Below are 24,957 nucleotides of genomic sequence, written 5' to 3'. Positions count from 1 at the left end.
TCTCACCTTCTAGAGACAAACTCTAGATGTCTCACTATCCTCACTTCTTACTTGCTTCTCACTTGTTGGTTATTTGCTTGCTTGCTTACTTGCTATAAAGGGGGTGGATGCTTTCTCCTTAAATAGGCATTGATGGAACATTGGAGAAGCATGGGAACATGATGCGAAATATCTAAAATTTTCCATTAACTTCTATTGCTAGAGCTGTCTAGAATTAACTACACTAAATCTGCATGTTGGTAGAAACCTCATCATTTTTCTAGAATTTTTTACCATCCCAAGTGTTAATTAATTTTCATGGTCTGAGCCTTTATTCTTTGGGTTGGTGTTGATCTTTCAACATGGTAGTCATCCCTCTTACGTAAATCATAGTCTTTTCGTTCTTCGGTTCTTCCTTTGAATAAAGAAGAGAGAAGCAATCTTTTTGTTAGTAATTTGTTTTGGGTATACAAGTTTAGGACTGAACTAGATACAGATGTCTATATTTTTAATATTTTTTTTCTTCTAGAAAATACACACATGAATAAAGCCTTGAAGTATAAAGTGGTTTCTTAGAGCTATCTAGTGCTCTATTAAACATGAATGAATATATTGCATCAAATTATATTCTATCAACTTATCATTCAAATATCACAATAAGACCATCCATTCAGACTGACCTGATCACCTGCTCTGAGGAGTGGTCCGAGTGGACCTGTAGTAATTGTTTATAAGAGAAATAACAATTTAGTAAGACCGTCAAACTGAAAGCAAGTGTATTTGTAAGGTAGACAATACTCTTCTACATTACTTACTTTGAACATGTATAACTGCAGAGAAAAAACATGATGTCTCACATAGAAAAGTGTATGCATGTAGTTTGGAGAAAAATATTACGTACTTTACCAAATCAGGTTGGAAGGTTTGGGCTAGGCTGGCCACGTTGTGGTAGTTGACGGAGTGGCGTCGGCCACCATGGGAGCACAAATGGGTAGAGGTGCAAACAATTGATTGTCTGACTTGTAGCCACCTTGGACATCTCTCCTGTACGAATATTGCACCTGATAACGTCTATCTTGATCAACTCTCTGGTGTTATTTATAAGCAGATACAACAAGCCCTCGTTATCCGGGTCGAAAACGACCGACCTAATATGATCTATACCTCGACTAATCACAACCATTTCTTCATCCCCCAAATAAATGCTCTTATAAGGTTTCACACACACATTGCCTGCTCCTCCGCGGATCATGGCCATCTGATCTTCTTCCTTTGCTTCATTCACCTCCCAAATAGAGAGAGTGCGAGTAGGAGAGTAGTACTCGCACATTCGCGGACATCCGTCAAGCGTAACTAGGCAATTCATTGGAACGGAATCCCACTCGCCACACTCACTGAAAAAACATTTATAATCAGTTCTACCTGCTGTAGCAGCTAAACTTGTATTATCGCTCTTTTCGATCATGAATGGATCCAACCCAATAAGAAACTCTCCTTTACCGCCCAGCCAATACAGCATTCTGTTGGAAGCAACGCCAGTACTCTCCATACACAGGTCTCCTACCGCAATGGCTGATGGGGATGATAAAACGAACTGCCTCCATTCACCGGTCTCAGAAAAGAAGATCTGAGCTTTGATTTCGCAGGAAATTGCATCATCATCATCATCATAACCACCAGTAGGATCAATTAACCTAACAACCCTGTACTTATACTCCGCATTAAGCTGGACGATGGCCCCTTGTTTATCATCTTCCCTATAGTTATAGTAGGGAAGATCGCAGGTGAACCCTACCGTTACATATTTGTAGACTTGAGGTGGGGGAGGAAGAGGAACCCACTGGATTGTGTGTGGGTTGCAGATGTAGTAATCACGCTGAAAATGCATGCTTGCGCAGCACAAAACTAAGTCGTTGTAGGTACCCACAACAATCGGCTCTTGTTTCAAACCGTGGATGCTCACAAGCCTTTTGAACAAATGAGCTAGGGGCCTCGAGGATGGCGAAACTCTATTGAGGAATTCCTCCCCATTCATGCTTATGGTGGTACCCATTGGTTTTTGGTTCCGATTCCTTTGGACACATAGAAAGTGGCGGATAAAACGAGAATCTGACAGGAGAGTGCACCAACGCTTGGAAACGAGCTTGCACTGAGAAACGGACTTAAAACAGGGGAGTCGACAAAGGATTTCAACCAGTAAAGACTCCGGCAGATGATCAATATTATTGTTCAGCAATATTGATGATGGCCTTTTCAATCTTACTGAGTGAAGAGTACCAGCATAGGCCTGGATTAATCTATTGCCGACTCTATGAGTATCAACACTACTATCAAGATCCATGGGAATCGGCCAGGCCATCTGCTATAAAAAGAACTGACATAAACACATTTAGTTCAAGAAAAAAAAAACCAAAAGATAAAGCACTTCGCTGCGTGAAGGATTGTACCTAAAAGGTAGCAAAATTTGATCAGCACAGTTCACAATCTTGCAGCTAGAATGTTGAGTGTGGATTTGAAATCACCAACTGCACCATCAATTTGAAACATATTAATCAGCAAGGCAAAGGAAACACCGGCTGCACAAACACCAGAAGTGTGAAACAAAAAGGCAAAAGGCACCAAAAGGCACCAAAGGGCAAAAGCAAGCGTCTCTATATATTACAACCTGAAACGGCGGAAATTAAACATGTTAGTAATAAGCAGAGACAAGACACAAGAGAAATAGCACCGGAAAAGATAAAAACCAAAAACCTTGGTTTTCTTCATCTACACAAGAGAAATAGCACCGGAAATTAAACCTAGGCACTGGGATGTTTTTTAAGAATTAGATCAGACCAAAGAGAAAGAAACAGCACGGAAAAAACTAAAACGAAAACCAGAGCAAGTCCAATCCAACTAAATAAAAGACAAACGTCAAGGAAAATATTGCCTCAAAGTTTGTTGCTTTTTCATGAATTCTTCCTATAGGCATATGTCAAACATGAAAAACAAGAGCACCAGATTCTAACACCACCACAAAAGCAAGAGGCTTTATTTGTTTGTTGCTGAAAGAAATTCAAAAAATACACTAAAACTCTTGAAAATCAAATCGAATCGAATCAATTCGATTCAATTCAATTCAATTCATAAAAACAAATAAATAGTAATGTATGAATCTCAAGCACCCAGAGAGAGAGAGGGATTTGTTGTTATACCTAAAAAAGCAAAGCAAAGAACCAAAATTTAGATATCAGGCATTGAGTTTAAACACCCACCGCTGAATCTAACTCGGAAATGAAATGAACCGTAAATCCAATTTCCCTCCCTGCTCAGTCTCGCGGAAGCGGTGGCGGTGGATATTGCGGTGGTGGTCGATCCGAGGTCCAGACGGGATTGTGCTGTTTGGTTTTTCAAATTTCCCTCTTTTTTTTGTGGTTTGGTTTTTCAATTTTCCCTCTTTTTTTTTTTTGTGTTTGGGTTTGGTGATCCCGGATGGGATTGTGCTGGTTGGTTTTTCAATTTTCCCTTCTTGTTTTTTCCAAGTTTTTCAATTTTCCCTTTGAGTTTCTGGTTTTTTCTCCCTTAGGCCATGTTTGGTACATCGGATAGGACACCGGATAGGATTAATAACACGGAGTACGGTGTTTGGTGTCCGTTCGTATTAGATAACCACCGGATTAAACAATCCGGGTCCACCCCTTATATCCGGCTGATACCCGCTTACTTATACCGTCCAAAACGACGGTATTATTTAGTCGGGTAGAAAGCACGCCTCTTTCGCTCTCTTCGTCCTCATCACTTTCGTCCCGAATCGTTTGCTCTCTCCATCTCGCATCGCTTGCAACTTCTCCTCCTCCTCCTTCTCTGTTCTGCCCTCCTGCAACTTCTCCTCCTCCTTCTCTATTCCGCTCTCCTGCAATATTTCTTTCAATTTTTCCTGCAATTTTTCCCAGGTTCTCCCCCTCCTCCTCCTTCTCTGTTTCGCCCTCCTGCAACTTCTCTTCCTCCTCTTCTTTGTTCCGCCCTCCTGCAATATTTCTTGCAATTTTTCCCAGGTTCTTCTCCTCCTCCTACTTCTCTGTTCCGCCCTCCTGCAATTTTTCTTCTTCTTCTCTCACTGTTCTGCCCTCCTCCTATTTTTCTTCCAATTTTTTTTTTTCAATTGATTGCAAATTTTTGTTTTAATTAAAATTTTAGGGTTTTCAGTTTTCAGATCTAAACAAAATAAAATTTGATCTGTATGTTATTTTTTTTGCTTGTGCGCCCTGAGTTGGGTATGTTGCAAATTCAAACCAAGTTGAAGAAATGGGTTAGGAGATTTTTCCAACTTCTTGGCTTTTTGGTGAATTCATAATATCATGCATATTGGGTTCGTGTGCTGGTTTGGCTGCAGGAAGGTCTGGAGAGCAGATCCAAGGATGAAATTCACTAGTAAATTTTTTTTTCTTCCTATTTTCTTGAATCATCAATTGTTTTATCCGATAGAGTGTTAAATCAAATTTGGAAGGTGGGTTTTGCTGGGTTTCTTGTTGCTGCCTTTGTGGTGGGGTTTGGTTTAGGGGAGCACACGAAGAAGAAGGGAGAGAGAGGGGGAGGGAGTTTGTTGGGGGGGGGGGGGTGGTGTGATTTCAGTTTTTTTTTTTAATTTAATTTAATTTATATTTTTATTTTAAGTTTGATTCATCCGGTATAATACCAAACATAGTATTAATAATACGGTTATTAGTCCGATATTGCACCAAACGCCCGACTAATTTAGTACTATCCGGTGACTAATTATCCTATCCAATAGAAATAGTCATTACAGTCCGAGTTGTCAAATGAGATCTTAATGTTTTAAGTGTAAACGCCATTAGTTTCCACGTGTTGAAACCTTTATCACTTGACATGTGACAGCAGCACCAAATGCCACCACAAGTGGTGGTCAGGTCTAAAATACTCTAATAGTCAGGTCGCGAATTGGGGCACACAGTATTAGGCGGCTAAGCGCGTCATAGACAGACTTATGTAAATTTATTATTTATCGTATAAATAAGTGTCTGCTTATACTTATGTTTACTTTAATGTATGAAAAATAACAATTTAATGTATTTTGGAACAAATGGCAGGTCATCTCTCTATATCCAATGGAAGATTTATATTCCTCATTTGTTCTTTTTATGTTTGAGTCCAATATACTTTTGGGTTTGAGTTGTTTGGTTTTCCCTTTCAATGCACATTGTTATGATTTGGGTCTATGCATTGGAGTAGAAAACATTGTGTCAAACTCAAATTTCAGTTTTAACAATTAAGGTATGTGCATTAGTAGGGAAAACATTAAAGTCAAAACTCTCAATGTGGTTTTTAACAATTTGGGTATGTGTATTAGAGATGGTTGGAGTCAAACCTCATCTTTATTTTCTTGGTCGAATAACATCAGGTCTCACTTTAGCTGAAAACTTATATACAAGTGTTAAGTATCAGGTGGATTGGAGATGTTTTGATTTACATCTAGTGCGTTGAAGATGGCCTAACTCTCCGGTGCATTGGTGAGTCCTTGCTTCTCATTTTTAGGGTCAAATATAACATTTTCTTTAGTCCAACTTTTCCGGTGCATTGGAGATGGGACATTTTGGCCTTGTTACATAACTTTTGGCAAGGGGATATTCTAAACTACTTTAATCTACTATAACAGGGATTCATACTTAGGATAGCCAACTGGCCTGACCCGCATCTAACTAAATGACTTAATTGTCTTTAATTAGTCTGGTATAAATGGCTCGAGTATGTCTTGGAAAATCCCTCTGATTGAATTTCCCAGGTTTGAGCTTCTTTTCCCTTGTTTGTCAAGTTTTTATAGAGTAATGTATGCACTAGTTAAAGCATTGTTTTTGTGTTTTTGAGAATTATTGTTCTCATATTACAATATGGACCTGTGTGTGACTCTTAAAATAAGTTCGGGTTTCTGTAATGTTCCCAGACGTGTTAACATGCATTTAGCCCTTTCAGGTATCTTTGTCTTAGTTCGTTTCCTGTTTTTACTCATCTCTATCTTAACATGGTATTTGAGTAGGTCTGGTCTTGCTTTTCTGTAATATTTCTATCCATGCCCACGCACACTGTTCTTGATTACATGTATCCATCACTTTGTAGCGAGCGTCTGATCCTCCTTTTCTCTGGTACTTGATGGGTTTTGTTGCTTCCTAGAATCTTAGTATTGGAAGTGACATATTCCATGCTTTTTTTTGTCCTCTACCAATCTGAATATCAATATATTCATGGCTCCAATTTTATTGCCAATTTCTCTTTTATTTTGTGCTTTGAGAGATTTTTTATTGTGTTTCGTTTGCTTGATTTAATTACTTTTTTTTACCTGTGTTGTTCTTTAAATTTTCGTTTTGAATTAATTACTTTTTTTACTGTGTCTTGCCGCCTAGATTCTGGTTCTTTGGATTCCTCGCTGGATGAAGTTATGAGGTGCTTAATTCTTCTCTTAATATACCAGGAGTTTCTGTTAATTTTCACAGTTTCTGTAGGTTAATTTGTTTATTTATTTATGTTGTGTTACCATGCAGTGCAAAGAGGCCTGGGGTTGGGAGCACCGAGGCAACCGATAGGGCGGGAGCATCGAGACAACTGATGGGGCTGGGAGAGAGCTGGATGGTTCTTCGGAGCCGTCTAGCAGTGAAGTTTTTGCCTGGCTTCTTGAGAGAGCTAGATCATTTTTCGGAGCTGTCTAGCAGTGAAAAATTTGCCCGGCTTCTTGAGAGAGAAATGGATGGTTCTTCGGAGTCATCTAGCAGTGAAGAATTTGCCCATCTTCGTGAGAGAGAGCTGGATGGTTCTTTGGTGCCGTCTAACAGTGAAGAATTTGCCCGGCTTATTGAGATTGATATTGAAAGGTACTTATTCTGGCTTCTTTATAAAGTATGAATTTCGGTTGTTAGAGGACTCATTGTCATATGATTTACCCTGCAGTGCAAAGAAATTGTTGAGCCATTATAAGCTTTACTTGGTTGTCGATCTAGATTACACACTACTTAATTCCACTTATCTAAATCAAATGACAGTTGGAGAGGAATAGTTACGTAGCCAAACAGATAGTCTGTTCTTTGGATCAATTACAAAGTTAGTTGCATTAGTTTCGGTAGCAATGTTTCTGACATAAAACTAGTTTGATTAGATTTTGTTCATTGTAATTCTTTGAATGTCTTATCATGATTACATGCCTATGCATGCTCTAATGTTTTTGCCCAATTACTTACATCATCTAACTTTGCTTATGATACTTATAAGTAAAGTTAGATGATGTTAGTAATTGGACAAAAACATTAGAGCATGCATAGACATGTATTCATGATAACACATTCAAAGAATTACAATAAACAAAATCTAATCAAACTAGTACTATATGTTTGGCTATTCCTCTCCAACTATCATTTGATTCAGATCTGTGGAATTAAGCAATGTGTAATCTAGATCGTCGAACAAGTAAAACTTATTATGGCTCAGCAATTTCTTTGCATTGCAGGGTAAATCATATGACAATGAGTCCTCTAATAATCGAAATTCATACTTTATAAAGAAGCCAAAATAAGTACCTTTTAGTATCAATCTCAAGAAGCCGGGCAAATTTTTCATTGCTAGACAACACCGAAGAACCATCCAGCTTTCTCTTAAGGTGGGCAAATTCTTCACTGCTACATGGCTCCGAAGAACCATCCAGCTCTCTCTCAAGAAGCCAGGCAAATTCTTCAATGCTACAAGGCTTTGAAGAACCATCCAGCTCTCTTAAGAAGCCAGGCAAATTCTTCACTGCTAGACGGCTCCGAAGAACCATCCAGCTCTCTCCCAGCCCCATCAGTTTCCTCGGTGCTCCCAACCCCATCAAATTTATTATTTGTTATGAGAATTATTAGTTGTTGCTACCATAAAGTTGTTGCAGTCCTAATTATTATAGGAATGTGATTCTGTAAATTCTAAAAATCCTTATAAAGCTCCATCATCTCTTTTAGATAGTGTCATGTTTAAGTTGTAATACCTGAAGGGTAATTATAGATTTCACCCAATTCTCTCTTTTAGATAATATCATGTTTAAGTTGTAATACCTAAAGGGTAATTATAGATTTCATCCAATTCTCTTTATGCTTGCCGCACCTCTCTATAATTATCCAATAAATGGACCCGACAACAAAAATACCATATTCATAATATAAGCTAAAAATATAATTAGGAGTATCTTCGGCATCTGAAAATTAAAAAAAAAATGAGTGAAGTAATGATAATTAATAAATTTGCTTATGTGGGTGGAGCATAGTTTCAAAATGAGTTTTAGTCTAAGTAAAAGTATGTTGCATATTCTTTTTATGATTTTTAATTTCAGATTTATTTTGTATTCCTCTTTACTTATAAGTGAGAGGTTTTATGTTCGAATCTCGTAGATAATGAATTCGATACCAAATTAGATTGCCTATTGTGTAGCTTAGACCAACTTTTCCTCCCTTTAGTGTAAAATATATTGTTGTACTAAAAGAAAAATCGAAAGTTAACATCATAGATTTTTCTTTTTCTCGTTTGAGAAATGCTGACAAGACTCTCAAATTGCGACTCTTCATGAACTCTTTGTCACAGTCACGATTTAACGTTAATTTCTGTGTCAACCAATGTTCTAAAAGGCACTAGTCGGGCGACGGGCTGGAGCCTAGTGTCTAGGCGGGCGCCTTGGCGGACTAGGCGGATTTTAAGTAAATATATTATATTTTGTGTAAATAAGTGTTTTTCTACATAAAATATATGTTATTACATCATAAACTACCAAAATAGAATGATATATATTATGAAGTATTGGAATATAATGAAAACATGGAGAACGAGCATATAATGTGTGTTTATTTAAGTATTCAACAAGTTTCTTACAATATACTGAAAAAAAATATAATGCAAAATGAAAGTTATCTATTTCCTGTTAAGTAAGTCGCAATCTAGGTGAGTGCCTATGTGGCCTAAGCGGGCGCCTCAGCAGGTCTAGGCGCTATTTCTTAATTTTCAAATCCCTAGGCATTAATCGGGACAGTGGCCAACCGCCTAGCGCCTAGACAGGGATTTTTAGAACATTGGTGTCAACATGATATTTTTGGAACTCTTCATGAACTTTTTGCCACTGTACAATTCAATACTAATTTCTATGTCAACAATTCAAAATATTATGGTGGCAGAGAGAGAATCTATGGAAAGTACATGAGAATCGTCTAAGCATTTCTCTTTTTCTTTTTCTGTTGTCCTACAAAATCTTATGGTCCAATAAGAAGTTAATAATCTATATGTTGGATGAACACTCATTATATTTTGGTTTCCCATATTGTCAATATGTTCTAGTAGTTTATAATCTATATGTCATTTTATTTTTCAATTTATGTATCACAATACAATTATATATTTTTTAAGTATAAGCAGAGATTATTTATATGATAAATAATAAGTTTACGTAAATCTGTCTAAGACTCGCTTATCTGCTTAAAAGCTAGGCCTCAATTCGCCACCCGACTAGCGCATAGCTTATTTTAAAACTTTTGCCTAGAATACTTGACCACCACTTGAGGTGGCATTTGGTGCTACTGTCACATGTCAAGTGGAAAGAGATCCTCTCCATATCTCTTCCACTAAGGTCATCGGATCAAGTGATCCGAGCCTTTCAAATTTCATCCAACGGCCCCACCTGTTTTGATCTTTTAAAAGCTGTGATAATTTTAGGCCGTTTGATGAAATTTAGAAGGTCTAGATCACTTAATCCAGTGACCTTGGTAGAAGAGATCCGGAAATGATCTTTTTCCATGTCAAGTGATAAAGGTTTCAACACGTGGAAACTAATGGCGTTTACACTAAAACATTAAGGGGAAAAAAAAAACCAGAAACTCAAAGCAAAAATTGAAAAACCAATAGCACAATCCCGTCAGTGACCAAACCCAAACACGGCACCACTGGTGTTTCCCGACGATCCTTATCCCTCTCGTCGTCGGCTAAGGGCTTCATTTCTCGTAGCGGCCACCACCGCAATATCCACTGCCACCGCTTCCGCTTCTGCTCCCGCTTCCGCAGCAAGACTGAGCCAGGGAGGGAAATTGGATTTACGATTCATTTCGTTTCCGAGTTAGATTCAGCGGTGGGTGTTTAAACTCAATGCCTGATATCTAAATTTTGGTTCTTTGCTTTGCTTTTTTAGGTATAACAACAAATCCCTCTCTCTCTGGGTGCTTGAGATTCATACATTAATATTTATTTGTTTTCGATGAATAGAATTGATTCAATTTTATTTGATTTTCAAGAGTTTTATGGAGTGTATACAATTGGGATTTGGAGGGAAACAAAATTAAGAGTTTTATGGAGTGTACCCTGGCCAAGTGTACTGTATAAAGAAGCCAAACAAAATGCTGTTAAAAGCTAAAACTTTTAATTCTTTTAATGAATCTAGATATTCAATCAGAATTTTAAGTGATTATATGTATTCAATTAGGATTTTAAAGAAGTTTATAACATTTCAGGTGTATTTAATTAGAAATTGATTTTAAAGAATTTGATAAAGTTGTGGAATGAGAGGGAATTGGATAAATTTCGTAGTGTATTTTAAACATTCACAAATCTCACATCTCCCATAAAATTTCGAGGCAATTGAATCAAAATTGTATATGAAATATCTACAAATCAATTAAACTCTATAAAAATTCATAAATTTATAAATCTATTAAAATCTCTCAAATTCTCAATTAAATACACCCTTATGTGTTTTTTTTTTAATTTCTTTCAGCAACAAACAAATAAAGCCTCTTGCTTTTGTGATGGCGTTAGAATCCGGTGCACTTGTTAAGGGCTTGATAAAGTCCAACAACAAAATAACATATGATAAGGATTCCTTAGGGATAGACTCGTACATTTATTATTTCCTAATAAAAATCCACCAATAAGTAAACGTCCAAAAGAAACTCAAAATTCAAATAAAGTGCCATGTAAGATAATAATTGACCCGCTAATAAAATTGATTTACCACTATGCCATTGTTCACCTTCACATTGCCGCCACTGTTTATTTCTCTTTAAAAATCGATGTGTGACGATCAGTTTCCTTTTATTTCTTTGATATTTTGAGTCCATTTGTTCATGTATTTGACAATTACAAATAAATAATCTTAATGTGTCTCAATATAATTGCAAATTGATTAGTTTAATTACCTCTACTATTGTTTCAAAGAATGATTAGTTTTTCTGTTAAACTTGATTTATACTACTACATAGTTCCTGGTAGTTTATGAGTTATTCTTCCAACAATTTATGTACAGCTCGTATTTTATATATTTTTAAAGCAAATGAATTTTATGAGATTTTATTTTTAGATTATAAAGCAACTTCCCTCATGAATCCTGAAAACCATGTGCCTTGTATGAACAAAATATAACTGACAATTTCTTGCACGACCTGTTAATTCGACATAAAAGAACATGAAAATAACAAATTAATGTTTAACACGTTGATGAGTCGGGTCGTTATCAGGTCACCGTTAAGAACCCGATAACAAATCAGATCGTTATTGGATCACTCGGTTAAGAACCGATAAGATATTGTTTGAGTTTGCCAAATCTAAATGTTAGACATGATAATTTTTTGCATAATCCGTTATAACACATCAAGACTCATTAACGAATCAGGCCGTTATCGGTTTACCTGTTAAGAACCCGTTAAGATTACAGGTTTGACATAACATGATTCGTTAAATTAACGAGTAGAGACGAAAACGACATGAACATGATAAAGACAACCCATTTGGTAAGCCTACTGGACAGAAAGACAATTTTTCCCAAAAAAAAACAAGGGTTGTTTTGCTGTGAATAAAAACTAATTAGCCTACGTATTAGGATTGTGATGCTGATATGGCAAAGGCAACTTTCCTAATAATATAATCTTGGGTCCCCAAGCCGAAGGATGGAAGCATAGACACACTGCCTGAGTCCTAATCTTTTGATTAACCTTGATCCATGGTCATGATATTGATATAATAACAACTAGGGTATATGAAGTGATATATGTTGTCATTTCATACCAACATTAACATTGACCCATCGATGGATGATGTACCTAATTAACGGTCAACCTAGCTCAATATCATGTGCTAAGCTTTCCAGTGCGGAACAATTGGGCCGTGACATTCCACCACGCTTCTGAGGAGTCTAGGCTTAATTGCATGATGAAACTAGGGTTTGATACCAGTTCTTAATACAAACTACACCAACAACAATCAGTCTTATTCCACTAAATATGATCGGTTGTATGAATTCTAGAACGTAACTATTTTGGTTTTGCCAATAGCACGACTGCACGAGTAAAACTTGCCCCTTCAACAGTCTGTAAGAGAAGCGTCCATAGCCCTTAACCTATCTAATAAATGTTATTCTTCTGATGGGAGATAAATAATTGATCGGGTCCTCTAACAATAGACGAACTACATTGGTCCATAGCTAGTTAGAGACAATTGGGTCCTCTAACTAAATCACCTAACGTATTATATTAATCTAGTTCAAGATAGATTAAGTTTCCAATGTGGAACAATTGGATCTTACTATTCTACCACGTTTCCTTGGAGCCTAGTCACAGTTATGTGGTGAAACTAATGTTTGCTAGCAATTGTTAAAAACACATCGGTAGAATTTACACCTAAAACAGTTTGTAAGAAATTAAAGGGTGTCCAAAAGCTCTTAAACCAACATAAGAAATGTTACTTTTTCCACCGCGAGACACCAAGGTCCTCCAAAATGGATCGAGATCCTCTTCGGATCTCATATTTCCAAATTGACCGACTAAATAATCTGAACTGTTGATGTGAGAGAGATATATGGGCGTTGGAGAGAGAGCCTATGTGAAGTGGGTTAGGAGAATGACCTAATAAGGATTGCATGATTTAAACTGAATGGTCTGAATTACTGAGTTAGTGGATTATGAAGCATGAGATATGGAAAGGATCTCAGTTGCTTCAAAATAATAGATATCAAACTAAGCTATAGCTCAGCTACTTCTTAGGACAATGACAACGTTGTCTGAGCAAACCAACCAAAGGAGTAGGATTATCTCCCTTCTTTTTTTCCCTCCCCTTCCCTCCCATCCTATATGAATGGTCACGGTTAAGCCACGTCAACATCTTATATTACTTTTTTATAGAAAGAGAAAGACAAAATAAAGAATGTGAAAGGAGGGGATGGAAGGGGATGGAAAGGGATGGAAAGAAGGGGGAAGATAATCCTAGTTCCTAACAAAAAGGGCAAAACCCTAGCTATGGGTAGGGATAAGGATAGAATATGGTGTATACATGTACAAACAGAAGTAGAGAAAATAATTTTTTTATTTTTTGACAAGCGATATTATCTATACTAAAGGATAAGGGGTTTGCTTAGCCTCACAAACGCTAACAATAATTTGGTTCAAATTCACTTTTGGCGATAATCGAATCTAAGACCTCTCACTTACAAGTGAAAAGGAATACCATTAGACCGTATTACTAAGTGGCAGAAAGATAAATTATTCCACTCATACGATTTCAACGGCACAACAAGGCTAGTAACCTAATTAGGTCATCTCCAACCGAAGGTTGGCCAGAAGGTTCATTTTTAGTTCTCTAGCCCTCCAAGAAATTAATATTTTAATGAACATTGCAATGCCATATTTCTTACCATCTACAACCGAGGGTCAAATGGTCATAGGACTCGTTTTAGCCCTGTCATTAAAAATCATCTCCAACCAAGGGTTATAGGGTCAAACATAATTTATTATTTAAATTCAAAAACGAAAACAACTTAAATTTAAAAATTACAACTAAAATTTTAAAAATACAACTTAAATTTAAAAATTACAACTAAAATTTTAAAATTACAACTAAAATTGTAAAAATACAACTTAAATTTAAAAACTACAACAAATTAAAAAAATACAACTTATATATTTCAAGTCAAATGTGAGAGGTTTTATTTAGAGTATAAAAAAAAAGGAAGTGGGTGGGAGAGTCCCACATCAGTTGTGAGAGGGATTTGAGTCAGCTCTAAAACCTATAAAAAGAACACCCAAACATATTTTTTGGGCCTATTATTAAACAAATTTTGTAAAAAAAAAATAACGGACTGTTGCTTTTTGAATTCCAGCCCGGCTCAGGGCCAACTGGTTGGCCTTTTGGCCCTTTTTGTCTAGTGGGACCCACAAGCTCTTTAGCCTGACCCTTGGTTGGAGACGATTTTAGGACTATTTTCGGTCATCTGGCCCTCTGGACCCTTCAGTTGGAGATGACTTTAGTCTCTAATACGTAGACTAATTAATGAGTTATTATAATGTCTTACAAAAAAAAATTAATGAGTTATTATAATTAAAGGAAAACTAATGAAAATGGCTTGAAAACTTTGAATTTTAATGATAAGGACAAAATAAAGGGTAAAGTAAATAGTACCAGAATTGACTATTTAGTATAAAAATATGATTTTTCGTTAAATTAAATAGTACTAGATGATTTTCGTTAAAGTTCTCTATAATTAATCATGAACCAACGCCTTGTGTATTATGAACACTAATCAAACAACGTTGCTTTCGTAATTAGTCGACTCGTAATCAAACAGGGGCCCCACCTGTTTAATTGTGTCTTTTTAGGTAAAGGAGAAGGATATTCTCCTTCATTTTGGAATTTAATATCAAAGAAACATGATTACGAGCTGAATCTGGTACGCTTATATAATTGGGAACTTTAACGAAAAGCTTCTGGTACTGTTTATTTTAACAAAAAATCATATTTTTAAACTAAAAAGTCAATCATAATACTATTCACATTATCCTTTATTTTGTCCTTATCGTTAAAACTCAAAATTTCCAAACTTTTTTCCATTAGTTTTCCTTATATAATTCGCATTAGAGTCAATCATTCATTATTATTATAATTAAACTTGAGTTAACAAGCTACCAATTGCCACTCAAATCACTGAAGAAATTTTTTAGTGTCGAAAATACGTTTGGTATATTAAGTGTTATAATACAAGTAATTAGGTATTTGAAGAAAAAAAAATTCAACCACTTGTGTTATCATACTCTTTGTGTACCGATTGAGTTCCCCACACAGTGAAAAATATCTCCAATCAGTGATGGGTGATGGTTAGAAATTAGAATGAACAAAAGAATGATGGCAGAAGTCACCGGGGAAGTCACATACTATATGTTACAGAAGAAGCCTTAAACTCAAGAATATTTTTGGATACAACGATATTGGTGGTGAAGACCTGGCCACACAAAGGATCAACTACATAATAAGGTAGCGAAATTGTCATTTATAAGAATTAAACTATAGTATTGGTAAATGAATCCGAGAATGTTATATTTTCTAAGGCTTGCACACTTCCATACCCTTTTAATATAGATAATATCGTTTGTTCTTATAACATATTCTAATTATTGCACAACAACAAGAAAAAATAGTGCAAATAATGCTGAGTGGAAGATGGACGGGGCAAATCTAGAGAATGGGATGTTAACCCATATGGCTGCTGCTTTGAATCTTATGAATCCAAATTGGCTACTCTGTACTCTCTGTCTTACTAATTAAGCTAGATTGTCCCACTAGCTGCCCGATAATGCGAGAGCCTAGCGTTAACACCAATAACATTCCAATTGTACGTAAGTTTCGACTCTCAAGTTCTCAACGAATTAGTTAACAGAGTTTTTTTTTTTTTTCTCCACTGTTTTGCACAGTAAGGACAAATCAAGGCCACACAAAAGCTTAAGAACCTTGTTTCATGCATGGAGATAGCATAGCATATGGGACAGTTGTTATATCAAATGCCAAGTTGTGAACGACAATCAATCAATTTTAGTTCCTACTATGAGCAGCCTTTGCATCCATAATTGAATGGACCACAAAATGAAACAAGGCAAGTGTCAAGGATAACGTTGTATCATATCAACTATCAAACAGCAACAAATTAAGATTAACAATGAGGCATTACTAATGAATGAGCGAGAAATGAGTTCCGCACACTTATTTTTCTCATTCTACACACTTTTATTTATGATTTTTGTTCCTAAATTTACTTTGAATTTGTTCAATCTAAATGCCCAAAATAAACATGGGAGTGCAATGCATAAAATGCGAGGCGCAAAAAACATGCCTTTTTATATTTGGGAATTGTTATTGATACTCCAAAAATCTCATTTGACACTCCAAACTTTTTATATTTAGATAGAAAAATACACTTGTGAGAAGTGTCAAATGAGATTTTTGAAGTGCTAATAACAGTTTCCTTATATTTTAATCCAATGGTAATAGTAGGTTTGAGTTTTCTTATATTATTCTCATATACGAATACCAAGAGTTTTGAGAAGAAAACATTGGAACCATTACTCAAATATGAGTTTTAACAATTCAGAGTGCTCACTGTTTGTGTCAAAATTTCAAATACTATAAAGCAATCTAAATATAAATTTCAATTTGACACAAAACTTGTAAATGGACTGATGTCTTATAGAGGAGAGATTTTCAATGTGTCCAGAACACATGAAATATGTCATATGTTATTATACAAGTTAACAAATTAATGTTCAACTCGTTGATGAGTCGGGTCGTTATCAGGTCACTATTAAGAACCCGATAACAAATCGGGTCACTCGGTTAAGAACCGATAAGATATTGTTTGCCAAATCTAGATGTTAGACATGACAATTTCTTGCATAACCTGTTATAACCCATCACGACTCGTTAATTAATCAGGTCGTTATCAGTTTACCTGTTAAGAACCCGTTAAAATAACGGATTTGACATGACACAATCCGTCAAGTTAACGAGCATGAGATGAAAATGACACGAACATAACAAAGACAACCTGTTTGCTAAGCCTACTGGACAGAAAGACAAATTTTCCAAAAAAAAAAAATACACAAGGGTTGTTTTGCTGTGAGTCCCCAAGCCGAAGGATGGAAGCATAGACACACTGCCTGAGTCCTATTCTTTTGATCAACCTTGATCCATGGTCATGATAATGATATAATAACAACTAGGGTATATGAAGTGATATATGTTGTCATTTCATACCAACATTAACATTGACCCATCGATGGATGATGTACATAATTAACGGTCAACCTAGCTCAATATCATGTGCTAAGCTTTCCAGTGCTGAACAATTGGGCCGTGACATTCCCCCACGCTTCTGAGGAGTCTAGGCTTAATTGCATGATGAAACTAGGGTTTGATACCAGTTCTTAATACAAACTACACCAACAATCATCAGTCTTATTCCACTAATTATGGTCGGCTGTATGAATTCTAAAACGTAATTATTTTGGTTTTACCAATAGCACGACTGCACAAGTAAAACTTGCCCCTTCAACAGTCTGTAAGAGAAGCGTCCATAGCCCTTAACCTATCTAATAAATGTTATTCTTCTGACGGGAGATAAAGAATTGGTCGGGTCCTCTAACAATAGACGAACTACATTGGTCCATAGTTAGAGACAACTGGGTCCTCTAGCTATAAATCACCTAACGTATTATATTAACGTAGTTCAAGATAGATTAAGTTTCCAATGTGGAACAATTGGATCTTACTATTCCACCACGTTTCCTTGGAGCCTAGTCACAGTTATGTGGTGAAACTAATGTTTGCTAGCAATTGTTAAAAACACATCGGTAGAATTTACACCTAAAACAGTTTGTAAGAAATTAAAGGGTGTCCAAAAGCTCTTAAACCAACATAAGAAATGTTACCTTTTCCACTGCAAGACACCAAGGTCCTCCAAAATGGATCGAGATCCTCTTCGGATCTCATATTCTGAAATTGACCGACCGAGTAATCTGAACTGTTGATGAGAGAGAGAGAGAGAGAGAGAGAGAGAGAGAGAGAGAGAGAGAGAGAGATATGGGCATTGGAGAAAGAGCCAATGTGAAGTGGGCTAGGAGAATAACCTAATGATGACATGATTTAAATTGAATGGTCTGAATTACTGAATTAGTGGGCTATGGAGCATGAGTTTTGGAGAGGATCTCAGTTGCTCCAAAATAATAGATATCAACCTAAGCTAGCTCAGCTACTTCTGAGGACAATGATAACTCTATATAAGCAAACCAACCAAAAGGGCAAAACCTTAGCTAAGGGCAGGGATAAGGATAGAATATGGTGTATACGTGTACAAACAGAAGTAGAGAAGATAAATTTTTTTTTTAACAAACAATATTATATACACTAAATGAAAAGGGATGAGCTTAGCCTAACAATGCGCTAACAATAATTTGGTTCAAACTCACATTTGGCGATAATCGAACCTAAAACCTCTCACTTACAAGTGAAAAAGAATACTAGTAAACCGTATTACTAAGTGGTAGGAAGATAAATTATTCTACTCGTATGATTTCAACGGAACAACAAGGCCAGTAACCTAATTAGTCTCTAATACATAGACTAATTAATGAGTTATTATAATTAATCTTGAACCAGTGCCTTGTGTATTATGAACACTAATCAAATAACGTTGCCTTCGTAATTAGTCGTAATCAAACAGGGGACCCCACCTGTTTAAGTAATATAAATCTTGCTTAACTTGTAGTGTGCATTGGCAGATTAAAACATGTGATGTACTACTTGTGTTATGTCACAATTAAAAACCAGTGTCTTGTGTATTATGAACGCTAATCAAACAACGTTGCTTTCGTAATTAGTCGTAATCAAACAGGGGCCCCCACCTGTTTAAGTATTATAAATCTTGCTTAACTTGTAGTGTGCATTGGCAGATTAAAACATGTGGTGTACCACTTATGTTCCGTCATAATTAAAGAATGATATTCATTCTCCTTGATTTTCGAATTTAATATCAAAGAAACATAATTACGAGCTGAATCTGGTACGCTTACATAATTCGCATGGGACGGTGCATTTGATTAGAGTCAATCATTCATTATTATTATAATTACACTTGAGTTAACAAGGTACCGATTGCCCCTCAAATCAGTGGAGAAATTTTTTAGTGTCGATAATACGTTTGGTATATTAAGTGTCATAATAAAAGTAGTTAGATATTTTAAAAGAAAAAAATAAAAATTTCAGCCACTTGTGTTATAACACTTGGTGTATCGGTTGAGTTCCCCACACATTGAAAAATATCTCCAATCAGTGATGGGTGATGGTTTGAGTGAACAAAAGAATGATGGCAGAAGTCACCGGAGAGTCGCATACTATATGTGACAGAAGAAGCCTTAACTCGAGAATTTTTTTTAATACAGAGAAATTGTCATTTATAATAATCGAATTTAAAATTTCTTATTTATAAATTAAGATAAATATCACTAAATTATAGTATTAGTAGATGAATCCGAAAATGTTATATTTTCTAAAGCTTGCATACTTCTCTACCATTTTAGTGTAGATAATATCGTTTATTCTTAAAACATATTCTAATTATTGCACAAGAAGAAGAAAAAATAATGCAAATAATGCTGAGTGGAAGATGGACGGGGCAAATCTAGAGAATGGGATGTTAGACCCGTGTGGCTGCTGCCTCTTTGAATCTTGCGAATCCAAATTGGCTACTCTGTACTCTTTGACTTACTAATTAAGCTAGATAGTCCCACTAGCTGCCCGATAATGCGAGGGCCTAGCGTTAACACCAATAACATTCCAATTGTACGTAAGTTTCGACTCTCAAGTTCTCAACCAATTAGTTAACAGGGTTTTTTTTTTTCTTTCCCCAGTGTTTTGCACAGTAAGGACAAATCAAGGCCACACAAAAGCTTAAGAACCTCTCATTGTTTCATGCTTGGAGATAGCATAGCATATGGGACAGTTGTTATATCAAATGCCAAGTTGTGTACGACAAGCAATCAATTTTAGTTCCTAATATGAGAAGCCTCGCATCCATAATTGAATGGACCACAAAATGAAACAAGGCAAGTGTAAAGGATAACGTTGTATCATATCAACCATCAAACAGCAACAAATTAAGATTCACAATGAGGCATTACTAAATTACTAATGAATGAGCGAGAAATGAGTTCCGCACATTCATTTTTCTCATTCTACACATTTTTATTTATAATTTTTGTTCCTAAATTTACTTTGAATTTGTTCTGTTGTAAACTGAAATATAAAGGAACGAAGTTACCCGAAAAATGTATAAGCCTTGAGTAGTAAATGATTCTTGGGATGAGTCGCGGATTAAGTCGTTCTCTTTAAGACGTTTTACGGCTCTGCTCAAAGTGTGCAAGCAATTCACAAACATCACGTCGTCCCCAAAATAAAACAGCATATAACCTTCTTCTGATAAAATTCTTCTTTGCACACCGGAAGAATCTTTGAACTTACAGCTTTCCGATATGTTGCTTTTTAAATCAATATAAGTAAAACTTTTTCCTCATCCACTTTCTGCAAATTTCCTGACTTACATAACAATTTATATATATATATATATATATATATATATATATATATAATATACATAAAAAAAATAGACGTTGGGGTGCTAAATGATCAGAAATCAAGGGAATTATTATGAAGATGCAAAACCGTAGGAAATTAAAAGGAAGATTCAAAAACGGACGAGACCAAACCGTACAAATCACAACGGACAAAGTTATGTATATAGACTCGATCCTGGAATCCCATCTTTAATAACAGTTTACGTTTTATATTGAATGTTTGTAATAAACCAAAAAATAAATATTTTTTAAATAAAAACATATTTACTCCAACATGTTCAATCTAAATGTCCAAAAAAAAAAAACAGGGGAGTGCAATGCATAAAATGCGAGGCGCAAAAAACATGTCTTTTTATATTTTAGTCCAACGGTGATGGTAGGTTTGAGTTTTCTTATATTATTCTCAAATACGAATACCAAGAGTCTTGATAAGAAAACACTAGAACCATAACTCAAATACGAGTTTTAACAATTCAGAGTGCTCACTAATTGTGTCAAAATTTCAAATACTACAACGAAACCTAAATATAAATTTCAATTTGACACAAAACTTGTAAATGGATTGATGTCTTGTAGAGGAGATATTTTTTAATGCATCCATAACACAAGATGTATATTATATGTTATTATACAAGTTGAGAAAAAGTTTTTTTTTTAAAAATATCATTCCACTTATATAATAACATATAACGTACATACTCGTATTTTGAATATACTAAAAAATCTCTCACTATAAAGGACGAACGGTAAGAATTTGCAAGTGTTAAGTAAAAAAATCGGAGGACAAAGACAATAATTGAGCACATGGTTGATGACGAAAAGATAATGATGGAAAAACCAATCATACAATAACCAAGCCCCACCGAAACCCTATCAGATGAGGGAAAAATAAAATGGGATTTTCATGACTCATCATCCATCTCACGTACCCGAATTTGCCACCAAGGGGAGGGAAAAGTAATGCCTGCTCGCGTGTAAAGCAGCTTTAATTGACCCAAAATTTGAGATAAGATAAGGGGAAAATAATGACCAAGATTTCAAGTTATCACTTTACTTGGCCAATTATCGCTCTTTCTTAAAAGATCCAAATAAGATAAGCACATGACCAGTCGATCTCGCGGTGATATGTTTACTTTTACTTTTTGTTTGACAAGTTCGACTCATCCAAATACAAAAACGACCTATATTTTGAAGTGTTTAAAACTAAATGTTAGTTTGAGACTGCTTTGTAAAAGTAAATTAGTAAGTAACATCAAATGCTTCCTCATAAATTCTAACTTTTTTTATGATCTAAAAAACGCTGGTTCTACGATCGATAAATTTTCTGTCATCTTATAATTTAACGTAACTTTTGAGAATCTCATTGAGATTTCTCTTATTCTGAACATAGTTAAGAGTATTATATTGAAACGAAAAATTAAAAGGGGTCTCTCAAACAAATCCTAAATTAAGATTAAGATTAATTGAGTCATGATGTAAATAGGTTAGCAAACCAATGTGAAATCACTTTGTAAATATTCACATTTCTAAGAAAATAAATAAAAGGAAAAGCTTATGTGAAATTAAGCTGCACATATTCACATAAATTCACAGTTTCACCTTTCACAGCACAAACACAAAGAGAATCATGAAAAACAGATCAAAACGACAGAGAGGGACATCACGGGACAGCCCGGCCGGTTCCGATTCCAACTTGATGAATGGAAACAACACCAACAATTAACCACACTAATTATAATTAACCACACTAATCACAATCTTAAAATCTTAATCAATCAAGCCGCCGTCGAATTCTCGACGGGGGATGTCCATACGATGTCCTTGAGCGCCGGCCGCAGCTCCTTGCTGCAGAACTGGTTGTACTCCAACGTATCACCATTGTCCTTCTTCACCTCCACCACCAAAAACGACGGCGTCACGGCGAATATCTCCGCCGCTATCGCCAGCTTCCCCTTCCTCCCGCTCTCCTGCCCCTGCAGCCTCACCATCGAGTCGCTCTTCTTTATCCTGAACTTCCCCGCCGCCGCCACCTCCTCCAGCTTCGAAATCACGCTGCTTGCCGACAGCGTTGTCACGAACCGCAGCTCCTCCCTCTCCTCCCGCTTCTTCTCCTCGAAGAGCGGCGACAGATCAAACCCCTCCGACAACGAGATTATGTGAAACGCGTTCAGCGTCTCCGTCTGCTTCGCCGTGATCTTGTCGCTCGGCTCGTCGAACTCCTGCTCCTGTTTCGTCAGTACGACTTTGGGAATCGATTTCTTGAACCAGGAGGAGTCCATGACCTTGGAAATGGTGATTCGGGTACTCGGGTTCGGGTCGAGGAGCTTCGTCACGAGTCTCCGGGCCTCAGACGAGAACCACGGCGGGCATTTGAAATCTCCTCTGTAAATCTTCCGGTACATGGCCACGAGATTGTCGTCTTGAAACGGCAAAAACCCGGCGAGAAGCACGTAGAGGATGACGCCGCAGGACCAGAGATCCGCCTTGGCTCCGTCGTATCCTTTTTTTCCGATGACCTCCGGAGCCACGTACGCCGGCGTGCCGCATGTGGTATGGAGGAGCCCGTCCTGCTTCAAGTGCTCGGTAAAAGCGCTAAGCCCGAAGTCGGTGACCTTCAAGTTGCCGTCCTGGTCTAGGAGGAGGTTCTCCGGCTTCAGATCCCGGTGGTAAACGCCGCGGCTGTGGCAGAAATCTATGGCGGAGATGAGCTGCTGGAAGTAGACTCTGGCAACGTCCTCCCTGAGCCGGCCCTTGGCGATTTTGGCGAAGAGCTCGCCGCCGCGGACCAGATCCATGGCGAAGTAGATCTTGGACTTACTCGCCATGACCTCGTGGAGCTCGACGATGTTGGGGTGCTTCACCATCCTCATGACGGAGATCTCCCTTTTGATCTGCTCCATCATCCCCACCTTAATCACCTTCTCCTTCCCCACAACCTTCATAGCCACGTTCTTCCCGCTCTGCAGGTGGCGGGCATGGTAGACCTTGGCGAAGGTGCCGTGACCCAGAAGACGGCCCAGCTCGTACTTGCCATGCAGCAACGAGCTGCCGCCGCTTTCTTTCTGCTCGGCCATTGGTAACTAAAACAAACTTTAAAAAAAAAAATACACGAAAGGTGTGTCCTCTGAGAAAAAACGTAACCGCTGCGGAAAACAAGAAGAGAGGCGAATGGATCACCCGTCCTCTACGTGTTTCCGGTGACAATTCCTGCCGCCGATGCAGCGTTTAGCACGTACTGAAAGCTCAGGCTTGGGCAGCGAAGCTCCTCTCATCTCTCTGCATTCCCTAACCACCTTCAGCTTGCTGAGACAAATATTTAGGGTTTCCGAAAGCAACACCGTTCGCGGCAGCTGAGCTCTTTTAAGGTTATGGCCTCTCTTTCTTTTTCCCTTTCTCTTCGTTTCATGGCCGCTGCTTATATAGTGTTCTTGGTGTCCGAATTACGATTTTACCCCCGTGTTGGCTTACCACTGTGTCGGCGGTGTCGACTGTCGAGCCACCTCATGTAGGTTACGTATCAAAGCTGGCTTCGTTGTTGTGTGGTTACTGACACGTGTTAGGCTTTCCCTTTCGTTTCGGTCACAGCCAGGATAAATTTTTAGTTATGAGTCAGAACACGAGTAGTACATTACGTGGTTTTATGTAAGTGGTGCAATTTTTTTTTTAAGTTATTAACTTTTTAAAACATATATCCACCATTTATATAGTGACATGTGATATACCACCTTATGTGACGGTCACACTGAAAAATCTCTCCACAATCTGGAGAAATTTTTAATTGTGACGGAAACATAAGTGGTACATCACGTATTTTAATAAGAGTAATTGAAAATTTTATTTTTTAAGTTATTAACTTTTTAATATACATATCTCATCATTTACATAATAACAAATGGTGTATCATCCCTTATATCGGGCATACTAGAAAATCTTTCCACAGCCTGGGGATGAAGAGCTTTAGGTTTCTAGTTTCTGATTTCAAAGGAACTTTAGAAATCATAATACAAAATGAGAAAATAATATATTTTTACGTTTATTTTATTTTATAATTTTGTGGGCCAAATGCGTTTGATAAGGTTTCTCCGAATAATGTGAGTGATGATATGGGACGTGTAACTACCATATGAGATAAGAGCTGTAATTTCATTTGTATCAAAATATGATTTTGGTCCTCGTATCGTTTGGAAAGTATCATTCTGTTAATTTTGCATTTTATATTGCCTAAGATGGTAATAAAGTAAAGTTAAAAGAACGAGTGGTGATTGCGTATATCCTTCTTTTATTATTTAAAGATACGTTTGTTGCACTGGACTGTTTCAAACTGGACTAGTTGTAGAGACTAAAAATAAGGATAATAACATACTACAATATTATATTTTTTAATTCATATCTAATAATATTATATTAATTAATTCTACCTTTTTTATTCTAATTATACTTTCCCTCTCTCTGGAAGCCTCCATCTTTTTCTCCCTCTTTATCCCCCTTGTTCTCTCTGTCCCACGCTTTCCTTCCATCCCCTATTTTTTCCGATTAAATGCCAAATTTTTTT

The 24,957-nt window shown here is 36.7% G+C and overlaps 2 protein-coding genes and 1 long non-coding RNA gene across 9 annotated transcripts; 1 reads left to right on the top strand and 2 right to left on the bottom strand.

The window, feature by feature from the left end:
- Positions 1-451: 451 nt before the first annotated feature.
- On the bottom strand, positions 452-4,526 carry LOC126613988 (uncharacterized). 7 transcript variants are annotated; one of them, XM_050281614.1, is made up of 4 exons: positions 3,174-4,526; positions 2,427-2,644; positions 881-2,353; positions 452-694 (listed from the first exon to the last, which is right to left on the bottom strand). In XM_050281614.1, the coding sequence occupies exon 3, from the start codon at positions 2,336-2,338 to the stop codon at positions 890-892; it is 1,449 nt and encodes a 482-aa protein (XP_050137571.1). In that variant the 5' UTR covers positions 2,339-2,353; positions 2,427-2,644; positions 3,174-4,526; the 3' UTR covers positions 452-694; positions 881-889. The 7 variants fall into 7 exon arrangements, with proteins under 7 accessions (XP_050137571.1, XP_050137570.1, XP_050137569.1 ...); XM_050281613.1 differs by having other exon boundaries at positions 881-2,341; XM_050281612.1 differs by having other exon boundaries at positions 881-2,338.
- Positions 4,527-5,012: 486 nt separating this feature from the next.
- Positions 5,013-16,597, top strand: LOC126614004 (uncharacterized). Its single transcript, XR_007620247.1, has 3 exons — positions 5,013-6,414; positions 10,739-11,477; positions 16,573-16,597. It is a non-coding gene; the product is annotated as an uncharacterized LOC126614004 (long non-coding RNA).
- Positions 16,598-21,944: 5,347 nt separating this feature from the next.
- Positions 21,945-23,807, bottom strand: LOC126598549 (CBL-interacting serine/threonine-protein kinase 6-like). The gene has a single exon (XM_050264921.1). It carries the CDS (start codon positions 23,477-23,479, stop codon positions 22,181-22,183), a length of 1,299 nt encoding a protein of 432 aa, XP_050120878.1. The 5' UTR covers positions 23,480-23,807; the 3' UTR covers positions 21,945-22,180.
- Between the last annotated feature and the right edge of the window lie 1,150 nt (positions 23,808-24,957).

The sequence above is a fragment of the Malus sylvestris genome, chromosome 2 (genome assembly GCF_916048215.2).
Source record: "Malus sylvestris chromosome 2, drMalSylv7.2, whole genome shotgun sequence".
NCBI lineage: Eukaryota > Viridiplantae > Streptophyta > Magnoliopsida > Rosales > Rosaceae > Malus > Malus sylvestris.
Note: the sequence above shows the minus strand (reverse complement) of the source record. Positions and strands in the feature narration are given on the sequence as shown.